Below are 13727 nucleotides of genomic sequence, written 5' to 3' on the forward strand. Positions count from 1 at the left end.
AAAACTCAAGAACTGAAGGTTCTTGAGCGGGAAGTAGGAAAGCCAAAACCTTAGCAGTATGTAAGGTAAAGTGAGAGGGAATAAAGGAGATTTTCTTATATTATGCTTTGGAAGCAGGGAGGGCAGAGAGAGTACCTTTCTTCGCTGCTGCATTCCCAGCACCTAAGCAGAGTGCCCTGCAAAAAGTAGGGGCTATTTGTGAATGAATGCACGCATGCATAAATGAAGACGTGACTCCTGCCTACAAGGCATATATTAACAGGGTAAGAAATATTTAGCCAAGTACCATCCCTTCTGACACAGCAGAATTTCACAAGGGATCTGGGCCATTAGCTAGATCACTTATCTTTTTGAAATCAGATCCCCAGGCACTAGGGTTCTTCAGACAGAAAGAGTCCTTGTAAAGCCCGAGGACCACTCAAGAGAAGGGACCACAGGAAGAGCGGGAAGGTGGACAACGCCCAGATCTCAGCGTGGTCCCTGAATGACCCATCTTACTCCTTTAGCGTGCCAGAAGAGCGGGTGCAAGCCCATTCCCCGGACGGCCTCCGCCCGGAGGGACAATAAAGGGAAATGACAGACGTAGTAGGCAGGGGCCGAAGGAGAGGTGGCACGGGGAAGAGGGGCCCCGAGCACAGGGAGCAGGGAAAGAAGGGAAGGTCAGCCGAGTCTGAGGGAGAGAAGACGCGAAGCGAGACGGGCCAGGGCGCGGCCGCCGGGCGGGGGCCGCCACACACACTCCCGCAAACTCGCGGGCCCCAGAAGGTACCAGCCTCTCGTGACCTACCTGCCGGACGCTCTGAGGGCTCCCTGGGTCAGAATGACAAGCCACGGCGACGACAGTCCCCACTAAGGCAACACGGACAGCAAGCGAGCTGGACGGCGCATGCGCCAGCCCGGCCGCTTCCTCCACGTGGCCTGGAGTGGCGTCGAGACTACAGCTCCCAGAATGCCGTGCGAACCGGGCCCGCGGGCTCCTTTGGGTAGAGACGCGGTGGGGTGGTCAGTCAGCTGAAACTCGAGCGGGTTTGCAGTCGTTGCTTGTTCTCCCCGAGGGGCCGCAAGAGGGAAGGATTAGCCATGTCGTCCTTGATCAGAAGAGTGATCAGCACTGCGAAAGCCCCGGGGGCCATTGGCCCCTACAGGTAACTAGGGGAACACTGACAGAACTGGGGCGTGTGGCGTCGGGGGTTCGGGGCTGGGGCCCCTCCAGGTCAAAGCCGCCCTGAGCAGCACCGTGGAACACGTGAGGAAACTGAGCAGGGAAGGGGGCAGTGCACCCGGAGACCCATAGCGAGTTGGGAACCCCGGTGGATCCGGAAGCCTGCGCTCCAGGGAACGCTGCCCCTCGCTGCGGAGCCCGTCTGCCAGGACTCTCTCTCCGGTTAGAAGTCTTGTGTTCAGACCGCTTTTTGTTTGGGGCGGTTTTGTTTTGTTTCTAACAGCTTTGTTGAGAGATAATTCACATATCATAAAATTCACCGCTTTAACATGTTGTCAATGGAGAAGAAGCCAAACTCTGTAAAATAAGTTTAAAGAGATTTACTCTGAGCCAGATTTGTGGACCATGACCCTGAGCCACACCCAAGAAGCCTTGAGTGAACTCGCTGTAGTTGGGTTACAGTTTGGGTTTATACATTTCAGGGAGACATGGGTTACAGGTAAAGTCATAAATCAATACATGGAAGGCATACATTGGTGTTGGCCATCTGGAAGGCGGGGAGGCTTACAGGTTATAGGTGGGTTTAAAGATTCCTTGACTTGTAATTGGTTAAAGACATGAAGCTTTGTCTAAAGGCTTGGAATGTTTTAAGATAAGGAGGTCCCTTAATCGGAGACAAGCCACCAGATGTAGATTTGTTGTGTAAATTGAGGACCTGCAGGTTTGTCTTGCATAGCCTTAGGCCTGTTATGAGTTACAAAGGATATCTCCAAGAAGGGAGGGGGGCTTGATAAGGCATGTCTGACCTCCCTCCTCTTGGCAGGCAGTTTAGTTTTAGGACATCCCCTTGGCCAGGAGAGGATCCATTCAGTCAGCCGGTGGGGGGAGCCTTAAGATTTTATTTTAGTTCACAATGTACAATTCAGTTTTTACCATACTCACAAAATTGTGCAGCTATACCACTTTCTAATCGCAGAACATTTTCATCACCCCAAAAGGAAATCCCATACCTGTTAGCATTCACTCACCATTCTCTTCCTGCAGCCCCTGACAACTACTAATCTACTTTCCGTATCTATGGATTTGCTTGTGGTAGACATTTCCTATAAATGGAATCATAAAATATGCTCTCCTCTGTGCCTGGCTTCTTTCACTTAATAGATTAACATTCTCTTAATTGAAAAGAGTAAACCCCATCAACAGATGTTTGTCTGTTCTGGGGGAAGCTGAGTTCTTTTCGAAGAAATGCTTAGCAAATCCCTGCACATCTACCCAAGCCACTGGTTTTTACAACACTTATAGAAATGGCAGTGTGATGTTTATAAATTCATTGCCCATTCTTATTTCCCACTAATAAATCAAATACAAATTGCTGCAAAGCTTATTTTCTAAGATTGCCCAACATACTCTAGTTAAATATTAAATATATGTATACTGGCCAGGGAGTCTACCCTGTGTGTACTTGTTTCCACTTGTCAGAAGTGCTTTTAAATAGAGAGGTTAATTCCTTTCTTTAAACTTCATTTTTTTTAAAAGGTCTCAGCTTTAAAACTCTTGGATCCTGCCAGGTGTGGTGGCTCACACCTGTAATCCCAGCACTTTGGGAGGCAAAGGCCGAAGGATCACTTGAGCCCAGGCATTTGAGGTTGCAATGAGCTATGTTTGCCCCGCTGTACACTCCAGTCTGGTGGGCAACAAAGTGAGACCCTATCTCCAAAAAAAAAAAAACAAAAACAAACAAAAAAACCCATCACTGTTGGATACTATCCTTTTCATTCTTGAAGCTTTTTTTGCCTAATATAATTTTTGTCGTGTTTTTTTTCCTCAGTTGCTTGAATTAGAATTGTTATTTATTTTTAATCCTTCACTAAAGTATATCCTGTAAGCCCTTTCCCATTTTTCCTTTTCCACAATTTATAGTGTCTGCTCACTGTTAAAAGAGCCAAAATGGGAAAATTTCTACAGCTGAAACATTTGAAGTATGATAGACATGTATTGAATGCCTACTATATGCCAAGAAATTCTGAAATGCAAAAATGTATAAAAAACAATCCAGTCTGAAGGACATTCTTCACATATATGGGGGAAAGAAAAAGAAACATCTTAATTTTGTGCATGCTATATGCCAAGCACCATGACAATCACCTTCTACTCTTAAGTCTCATCCCCATTTTACGAAAAGAAAACTGAAACTCAGAGTCAACTTGTCCAAGGTCAGATAGTCCATAAGTGACAGCTTGATTTGAACTCAAGCCCAAGCTCCCTACTGTATACTACACTGCAATGAGAATAGTACTTAGACATGGCAGAATAGTATTAAATGATTACTGTAGTAGGCTTGGAAATAAAATGCAGTGAGAGTAAGGTGGCAAGTTGGGGACAGGGTGAAGGAGAAAAAGAGAAATTGATTCTAATTTGGGGTGGAGGAAGAAAAACAGTATTAGTGAGGCTCCTTGTGAGGGGTAGCCCTTGGGTTTGGAATGTTGCATTTGCCATTTATAGCAGTGTTGTATAAAATTTGATTTTTAAATTAATCTGTTAAGGATTTCAACAGGAAGTCATTGAGTGAAGGGCATTCCAGATAGAGGGAAGGGCTTGAGTAAGGGCATAGAGGTGGAAGAATGTGTGACATAAAGATTTTAGGGAGATAGTTTTAGTAATTCAAGTGCCACTTTTATCTTTTTCTTTTTTTCTTTTTTTTTTTTTTTTTGCTAAATCTATGTACCACCTGTATTATAATTTACTTAACATATTTGAGATGGCTCACTTTATTTAACAAGTTAGTTTAAAAAGGAAACTTTACAACAGTATGCTAAATAGAAGACAATCCAATAGAAAGTAACAGTAAAAAATAAACTCTTAAATAAAAGTATTATTAAATTCTAGCTAGATATTGCAGTTGGCTCAAAACTTGAGGCCTGTTCTCTTTGTTAAAAGTGATGTTTCTTTAAACTTGTTTTCTTTTTTTTTTTTTTTTTGAGACAGAGTCTCACTCTGTTGCCCAGGCTAGAGTGAGTGCCGTGGCGTCAGCCTAGCTCACAGCAACCTCAAACTCCTGGGCTCAAGCGATCCTCCTGTCTCAGCCTCCCGAGTAGCTGGGACTACAGGCATGCACCACCATGCCCGGCTAATTTTTTCTATATATATTTTTAGCTGTCCATATAATTTCTTTCTATTTTTAGTAGAGATGGGGTCTCGCTCTTGCTCAGGCTGGTCTCGAACTCCTGAGCTCAAACGATCCGCCCACCTCGGCCTCCCAGAGTGCTAGGATTACAGGCGTGAGCCACCGCGCCCGGCCTAAACTTGTTTTCTAAAAACGATATATTTTTTTCTCCTTGATGTAATCAGTAGGATTGAAGTCATAATTACTAACATTTATTGATGCTTACTCAGTACTAGGTACTGTTCAAAGTGCTTTATGTGCACAGTTACTCTTATAGTCTCCATTTTTCAGATGAAGAAACTGTATGCAAGGTTAAATAGTTTGGCCAAGGTCACACTACTAAGAAGTGTGGTGGTGTGACAGAATTTGAATTTAGGCAGTCGGTTCCATAGCCCAATATTAATCATTGAGTTTTCTGCGCCTTAGAATTGAAAGGGAATTATTTCTTACTGTGATCACTAAGAGACTCTGTACTGGAGCCTGCTAAAGAGCATACAACTTCTTGACCTATTTACTGATACTGTGTAGTTTGTTCAAAAAAGAAAGCACAATAGTAATATTCCTGGTTGACTGAGAGGTGAGTGTCAACTGTCTATAAAGCTGCAAGCAAAACAGAGGAGAATCATCATGAATGTGCCAGTATGACAAGAGAAAAGACTTTCCAGAACATTGTGCCTCTTGTGTACTAGATGGCTAGAAATGGTGCTTATTTTCAGTATTTTATGTTTAAGAAAAAAGTATAACAACTAACTGATTATATCCTGATAAAGTTCATTGGACAAGAGGTTTTGTGCATGTTGTTTATGGTGAGTACATTTTTTGAAAATTTGGGTCCTCTCCAGGAAGAATTCAAATGTGCTGAACTTTCAGTCCCTGGCATGGGGATGGATGGTGTATTGTCACTAATTAGCCAATTGGCTCAGCACATTTCAGGAACACTTCAGGATGCAACCTTGAAAGATTTCAACATCACATTGGTTTGCATTGCTTTCTATTTTGCTAGCACACCATCCAAGTAGTCAGAAATTTTTGAAGTGATAGCCCATGAGGCATAGGTTATGACATGCGAATAATTTGAATACTTTTGAAATTGTGATTACTTTTGGACCTGGAAGTAGAACAATACACTTTTAAATTTTCTGGAGCCTAATGACTTGTCTACAGGGTGCTTATGCTCAGAAAGTACCGACTATCCGATTATTTTTGTGAACAAACCTCTTTAAACTGTGAGAGATAACTCACATAGCTCAGATGGTCTCACGAGTTCCAGTGCTTACTTTTACTATTCTGAAAATATGAATGTTTCTTTTCTTTTTTTTTTTTTTTTTAGACAGAGTCTCGCTTTGTTGCCCTGGCTAGAGTGAGTGCCGTGGCGTCAGTCTAGCTCACAGCAACCTCAAACTCCTGGGCTCAAGCGATCCTACTGCCTCAGCCTCCCGAGTAGCTGGGACTACAGGCATGCGCCACCATGCCCGGCTAATTTTTTCTATATATATATTTTAGTTGGCCAGATAATTTCTTTCTATTTTTAGTAGAGACGGGGTCTCGCTCTTGCTCAGGCTGGTCTCGAACTCCTGAGCTCAAACAATCCACCCGCCTCGGCCTCCCAGAGTGCTAGGATTACAGGCGTGAGCCACCGGGCCCGGCCTTAAGTGTTTCTTTTACTATGTTACTATCTTAAAGTTTTTGATACATGATAATGCATATGGGCTTAAATTATGTTTCAAATATGGAGAGAGTTGAAGGAACTTTGTAAAGGGCCTAGGGCAGGCAGCCTAATTCTACACAGGACAGTTAATAGCTATGGTACTATTTAACCTGAGAAAAGATTACAAATTAACAAGCTCCATGGTTACCTGTTTGTGGGCCAGTGTGAAAGCCAGATAGTTGAGAAGAATTCCTAGACTTTCTGAATCCTGTTACGGAGTTTAAACGTACCTTCAGCTCTCCACAGTCCACTTTGTAAGCCAACAGGTCCTGCTAAAAAGATACTCATTGACAACCAAAATTGTTTATGCTACTAAGTGGTTAAAGAGCAAAACATCAACAAGTAGTTACAGTGTGCCTACTGTGTGCAGGGAATCACCTAGGCTCTACACAGCTATAGACATGGTAAGACACTACCCCCACCTTCAAGAGTTTAGAATCTAAGAGACCCTGGGAAACAGGATAATAATAGGACTAGTTAAAATATGAGGCAGGATCCTATGCATGGTAATAAGAAAGGCTCAACCAGAGAACCCCTGGGATCCAGAGGGAAAAAGGCCTTAGTTACTTACTCATGGAAAATGTGTGTGTGTAATGGTTTTTAGTGTAGTTGTATTTATGATAACAAAATATTGGAAGCAATGGTGACTCGTTTAAGTATGTCCATACAGTGAAATGTTATGTAGCAGTTAAAAAGAATGAGGAGGCATTCTACATATAGTTACAGAAAGATCTTCATGATATACTGTTGAGTGAAAAAAGCAAACTGTTTAAGAGTGTTTAATATACCATATTTTGTGTAGGAGGGAACAAATATATATTTTTATTCATATGTATATGAAGAGACTTCAGAATAATAAAGAACAGTGGTTCTTATCTGGGAACTGAGCAAATGGGAAACAAGGATGGAAAGGAGGCCTTTCATTACGATTCTTTGTATATTTTTTGGATTTTTGAACCATGTGAATGCTCTCCTATTAAAAAAAAGTAAATTATAAAGAAAAAAAAAAGATGTGGTCAAGAAGAATAGGGAAAACATATCATGAAATAAAAGAGGAAAGTTTGGACCATGTTGGAACACAGAAGAATAGGGAACTAGGAGGAATGATTAAAATGAAAATATCTTAAATTTCTAAATAAGCGTGCAAATGGTAAAACAAATTTCACTTTTAAAATTAGAGTTTCTCTCTTCAACATTTAAAAAACAGGCTGTCTTTATCCCAAAAGTAATACATTTCCTATAAAAAGTTTAATTGTTTGGCTTTTTTCAGGTATCTGTGTAGTGTATTCTTTTTCCTGTGATTTTATCCTAATTCAGAACAAGTCAGTTACAAAAGTAAGCGCTTTGCAGAAATGAAGTCTAGCCTCAAAAGTGCATCTTTGGGTGGGTGTAGTGGCTCACGCCTATAATCCTAGCACTCTGGGAGGCCAAGGTGGGAAGATTGCTTGAGGTCAGGAGTTCGAGACCAGCCTGAGCAAGAGTGAGACGCCCGTCTCTACTAAAAATAGAAAAAATTAGCTGGGTGTGGTGGTGCACAACTGTAGTCCCAGTTACTCAGGAGGCTGAGGCAGGAGGATCACTGAAGCCCAGAAATTTGAGGTTGGTATAAGCTAGCCTGATGCCATGGCACTGTAGGCCAAACGATAGAGCAAGACTCTATCTCAAAAAATAAAATTAAATTAAATTAATTTAAGTTAGAATAGAATAGTAAAATAAAAAAAATCTTTATTTAAAAAGTGTCTGTACTATTTTGCGTTCCTACCAACAATTTATGACCATTCTGGTTGCTCTACATCATGACTAATATGTATTATTATCAGTGATGTCTTATGTGTAATGGTATCTTATTGTGGTTTTGCTTTGCATTTCTCTAATGACCAATAATGTTGAACAACTTTCATGTACTCCTTAACTCTTTGTTTTTTGTTGTTTGGGTTTTCTTGAGACAGGGTCTCCCTCTGTTGCCCAGGGTAGGATACAGTGGCGTCATCATAGCTCACTGCAACCTCAAATGCCTGGGCTCAAGCGATCCTCCTGCCTCAGCCTCCCCAGTAGCTGGGACTACGGGAGCATACCACCATACCCAGTTAATTTTTTTATGTTTTATAGAGATGGGATCTTGCTATGTTGCTGAGGCTGGTTTCGAACTCCTGGCCTCAAGCAATCCTCCTGCCCTAGCCTCCCAAAGTGCTAGGATTACAGATGTGAGCCACTGTGCCCAGCCCATCTTTGTATATTTTCTTTTGTGAAATATCTGCTTAAATCATTTGCCTAGTTTTTATTGGGTCCTTTGTATTATTGAGCTGTAAGAGTTCTTTATATATTTCAATGAACAAGTTTTTCATTTTAATAAAGTCCAAATTACCTTTTTAAAAAATTTTACAGTTTGTGCTTTTTGTGTCCCATCGAATAACTCTTTTAGCATTGGATTTTATGCTTACATATACACTGGCTTTCTGTTTATTTCAGTCAAGCTGTATTAGTCGACAGGACTGTTTACATTTCAGGACAGATAGGCATGGACCCATCAAGTGGACAGCTTGTGCCAGGAGGAGTAGAAGAAGAAGCTAAACAAGTAAGTCATTTTCCACATTGGAAGTTCCCTTTTCTATTACTTTTTAATGTTGAAGAGTATTAATAATCCACTTGCCTGATTTGTTTTATAGAAATTAAAAGATAAATGCTTTTAAAACTACTTACTGCTTGATTTAAGACAGTTTTTTAAGAGCTGAAAATTTGATGAATCATTTAACAGCTGAAAAGATTCCACTTCAGAGTGACTTTAAACCTGAATTGTTAAAATCAGATAACATGTTACCACTTCCACATGGATTGGGAAATTTTTTTTTTCGGGGCCACTGACCCATCCTACACCCTAAAAAACAAACAAAAAAAAAACCCACCACCACGAAGTTAAAAATCAAATGTTGTTAAAAATAAGAATGGGGAATATAATTCTAATCCAGTAGAATTAAACTATAATATAATGCATTCACTGAGTTGTTTATAATACCCAAAGATAGAAAACAATCTGAATGTCTAACTGTAAGAAACTGGTTGAATAAATCATGCTATATCCATACAACTAAATTGATGTGGAAAGAGCTCCAAGATAAATTGTTACATGATAAAATAAAACCAAGAGGCCGAACAGCATGCACAGTATGCAACCATGTGTGCATGTCTGTGTGTTTAACAATATGTAGGTTTATTGGCTGGGCACAGTGACTCACACCTGTAGTCCTGGCACTTTGGAAGGCCAAGGCAGGAGGATCACTTGAGGCCAGGAGTTGGAGACCAGCCTGAGCAACAAAAGCTCAAGCAATCCTCCCACCTCAGCCTCCCTAGTGGCTGAGACTACAGCGCAAGCCACCATGCCCAGCTATTTTTTTTTTTTTTTTTTTTTGTTATTAAGAGTTGGGGTCCCAGCTATTAGGCAGGCTGAGGTGGGAGGATTGTTTGAGCCCAGGAGTTCAAGATTACAGTGAGCTATGATCACACTATGGCATTCCAGCCTGGGCAACAGAGCAAGACCCCATCTCTTAAAAAAAAAAATTAGATTTATGCTGGTGTAAGCACTGATTGTCTCTAGAAGGGTATACAAGAAACTAGAAACAGTGGTTACCTCTGAGGAGGGAAAATGGGGAAAGAGAGTAAGGGTAGGAGACATTTTTTCACTGTGTAGCTTTTTTTTATGGCTTTTGGATTTTTTTTCCATATCCATGTATTACCTATTTAGAAGACTATTATTAAAAAACATACAAGTAAAATCAAATGTTATATTGTAACCAGTAACATGGGGAGGAAGAATGAATTGAAAAAAATGGATAGGGTAAAATGTTTTTTCAGAGGCCAGAGTGTCATTTACATAATTTACTAATATTGTTTTTTGACAAAAAGGAAAAAGAAACCTTTAAAATCAAATATTGCTTTAAAAGAAAATGTGTTTTAATGCTTACTAACTCATACTTATCCTTGAAGTGATAACAGTAAGCAACCCCAGAAATTATTTGTTTCAATGTAATGGACATTGACTGAAAACTTGACACATTTTAGCACTGAAGAACAGATTTCAGCCCAATTTTTTTATTCACAAAAGGAGACCACCTTTTCATTGTATTATAGAAAGATTCATTTTGTTAAAGGAAAGCCAAGAAATAATTCAATTGTATAGAATTGTCCTAATAAGAGGAGGGAAACTTTTTCTGCAACATAAGCTATTTAAGGAGGTATTAGTAAAAGATAATTAATTGAATGTAATTGAAGCTTTAATTATAACATCAGTGTCTTAGGCCTTTTTCTTGGCTTCGTTCACAGGCCCTTAAAAACATGGGTGAAATTCTGAAAGCTGCAGGCTGTGACTTCACTAATGGTGAGCAACTTGATATTACTTCACATTTCTGTTTGATATTTCTTTGGTGCGTTTGAAAAACATGGCGTGCAGTAGTATGTCATGCCATATCTTTGTTGCTGTTTAAAGTTGTTTTAATGGTCTCGAAACAACACTGTTCACTTCAGTCTTATTTTAATCAAGACAGTCACAGACTCGTATACTGTTTTTCTAAGTAATATTTTGGATCAGACCAAAGAGCTAAATCTAATGACAGTGTATGTATCTTCTAGTGGTAAAAACAACTGTTTTGCTGGCTGACATAAATGACTTCAATACTGTCAATGACATCTACAAACAGTGTAAGTAATTTGGCTTTATTTCTATTAAAGAGAAATTAATCTCTTAAGTGAATTTTCGCTATGAATTAAGAGAAAGGGGAAGTGCTAAGAAATGGTCATAGCCTGTAGTCCCAGCTACTCAGGAGGCTGAAGTGGGAGGATCTCTTGAGCCCAGGAGTTCAAGGGTGCCATGAGCTATGATTGTGCCACTGCACTCCAGCCTGGGCAACAGAGTGAGACCCCATCTCAAAAAAAAAAAAGTCATAGATCCTGTCCTAAAAGAAGCATACAGTATACCCCCATGAAAAAGACTGAAGACATTTCTATTGCATTCCCTAAAAAAATATACTATATATCCATTGGATATGTAGTATATATAGATCCTGTATATCTATTTTCCTAAAGCTTAATTTTGTCACACTCTTCTCAGGCTTTTTAAGCCCTTCTAAAAATTTTTTATACACATAGATTGTATTTACTATTACTATATGGTCCAGCCACCATCTTTATTCTGGCTCTTTCAGAATTGTTAGCTAGTTAGTTACTTAACATTTCTATGCCTCGGTATCTTCATATGCAAAATGGGAATAATATACTGCTACCTTATTGGGTTATTGAAATGAATAAATGAGTCAATACACATGTAAAGCATTTAGAACAGATGCTGGTGTGTTGTAAGCACTGAGTAAATGTTAGCTATTATTAACATTGTAGTCATAGTGCGGAAAATGGGTGTCCCTACCACCTAGTGGGATGAAACAAAGGTGTAACGTGGAAAAACTATCATTACTTATTCTCTCCTGAAGAAATGACTAGAGAAGACCAAAATTGGCAGAGAAAGTACTTGCCAAAATTTTTGGAGATGGGCAGTTCCCTGTTTAGATAATTGGTTTGTATATATCACTTTAAAAACAAAACCTCATTCACATCAAACAAAATCAAAGTGTCAAAATATATATTTCATTTTTTCCAGAAAACTAACACATTTAGAAAATTAATATATATCATAGGAATCATATGGTAAAATATTTTATCAAACTAATTCAAATGTGAGCTTTTTTTTAATGTTGCTTATATTTAAGAACTAACTAGTCTATAAAGCACTTGTCAGATTCTTGATTATACAGTGTTGAATAATACAATTTCTAAAAACTAAAATGAAATTCTTTTAAACAGATTTCAAGAGTAATTTTCCTGCAAGAGCTGCTTACCAGGTTGCTGCTTTGCCCAAAGTAAGTACACTTTAAAGCAAATAATGTACACAATTTTAAATTTCCACATTGTTTTCTGAAAATAACAAACTAAGCACTGTGAAAAGAAGCTGAAAAATAAAAGAAGTAGTCCCTGCATCCCAGGAACTTAAAGTCTAAACGGAAACATCCCATATTACATGCATGGAAAAAAAATTAAGAAACTTTATAAGATAACACATTAACATGAACATAACAGAATCAGAGTACTTAAATCATGAGAAAAAGTCAAATAGCAGCTATACTGTAGTACTGTTACTTAGGGGACTATAAATTTGAGCCAGGTTTGTTTGTGAGTTCTGCAATAAAAATTTCACTTGGCTATTATATAAAAAAAAAATCTAGACCTTCCGCTAGAAAAATAACCTCTATACCAGTGGTGCACATGTTTCTCACCATTCTGATTTTGATGTTCTAAGTAGAAGCTGTGCCTTTTATTAATAGCAGCATAACATTCCTGCCTATAAAGAAGCAGCTCTTACTGACTTCCACTTGTAATGTTCTACTAAAGAAAATTTATCTCCTAAGAGAAGCATTTTTATTGCTTTAATTAGTTACTTGGAATGATCATTATCAAACTTATTAAGGTACTGGGTATAGTAGAAAAAGCTCTGAGCTTGGAATCACAAGATAAGGATTTGAACCTCTGCTATCTATTAATAGCTTTGTGAGTTGGGTTGAGTTATTAATAATTTACCTTTCTAAACTTCAACATATTTTATGAATTGAGAGGAAAACATCTATGTAAATAGGGCTGCTGTGAGAATCATACAAGCTAATATAGTAGATGAACTTGCGTGGTGTGGTAACCTGGCCTATTATACATTCTTAGTGAATATTTCCTTATCCTTTGAAAAGTTGAATGTTAAAAATACCGCATTGTTGTTAGTTGCACATGTTTTTAGTAGATATTGTGGAACTCTTAATTTGTACAAAATGATCGAAATATTGTTTCATTATTTTCCTCACAGGGAGGCAGAATTGAAATTGAAGCAGTAGCTGTCCAAGGACCTTTCACAACAGCATTACTATAAGTGGGCCCAGTGTTCAGTCTGGAATTTTTAACATCTTAAGTTTTATAGTTGATAAAACATCTTAATTAACTTCTTAATTTTTAAAATTGATGAAAGCATAAGTTTGACTAAAATATCTGAAGTTATCATGGAAATAGCATATAATAGGGGTAGTTGAACATGAATTGAAGATTAGATAATGCATCCAGTTGCTGGTATATAAATTACACTTATGTATACGCAAATGACTGAATGTAGGAAAGAGATACTCATTACATAGTTACTCAAATAAATAAAAGTAAAGAGAAATAACAGGTAGGAAAGATGAGTTACTGTTTCTGAGAAATAATCAAAAGCACAATTAATCAAACTAATGATGTGAAATATTTAGTTCTCATGTCAGATTTGTGATTCTTTTAGTTAAGTAAAATTAAAGTATTTAAATATGAATGGTAGAGGTCTAGGAGAAGGAAGTGGACCAAAATTTTATATAGATAATATTTTTCTAATGGAAATAAAATAGACATGCATATTTCCCTTGGTGTGATTTGGTTCACTTATTTTTTTAACCATTTGATTAATATGTTAAAACATATTACCTAATAAAGGAGAGAGGGTGTAAAGTTAAATTTACAACTATTTCATTTCTCAAAGCTGACTTTGTACATTTTTACAAGTCTTTTAACATTTTTAGACAACTACTGCATGAAAACCTCCTTTTTGTAGAATACATTCCAGCACAGATTTATGTAGATTAAAA

The 13727-nt window shown here is 38.4% G+C and overlaps 1 protein-coding gene across 1 annotated transcript; it reads left to right on the top strand.

Annotated features, from left to right (window-relative positions):
- Positions 1–973: 973 nt before the first annotated feature.
- On the top strand, positions 974–13505 carry RIDA (reactive intermediate imine deaminase A homolog). The gene is made up of 6 exons (XM_069466188.1): positions 974–1145; positions 8503–8608; positions 10351–10405; positions 10657–10725; positions 11881–11936; positions 12926–13505. The coding sequence occupies exons 1-6, from the start codon at positions 1081–1083 to the stop codon at positions 12986–12988; spliced, it is 414 nt and encodes a 137-aa protein (XP_069322289.1). The 5' UTR covers positions 974–1080; the 3' UTR covers positions 12989–13505.
- The last annotated feature ends 222 nt before the right edge of the window (positions 13506–13727 follow it).

This window comes from Eulemur rufifrons, chromosome 3, assembly GCF_041146395.1.
Source record: "Eulemur rufifrons isolate Redbay chromosome 3, OSU_ERuf_1, whole genome shotgun sequence".
Lineage (NCBI taxonomy): Eukaryota > Metazoa > Chordata > Mammalia > Primates > Lemuridae > Eulemur > Eulemur rufifrons.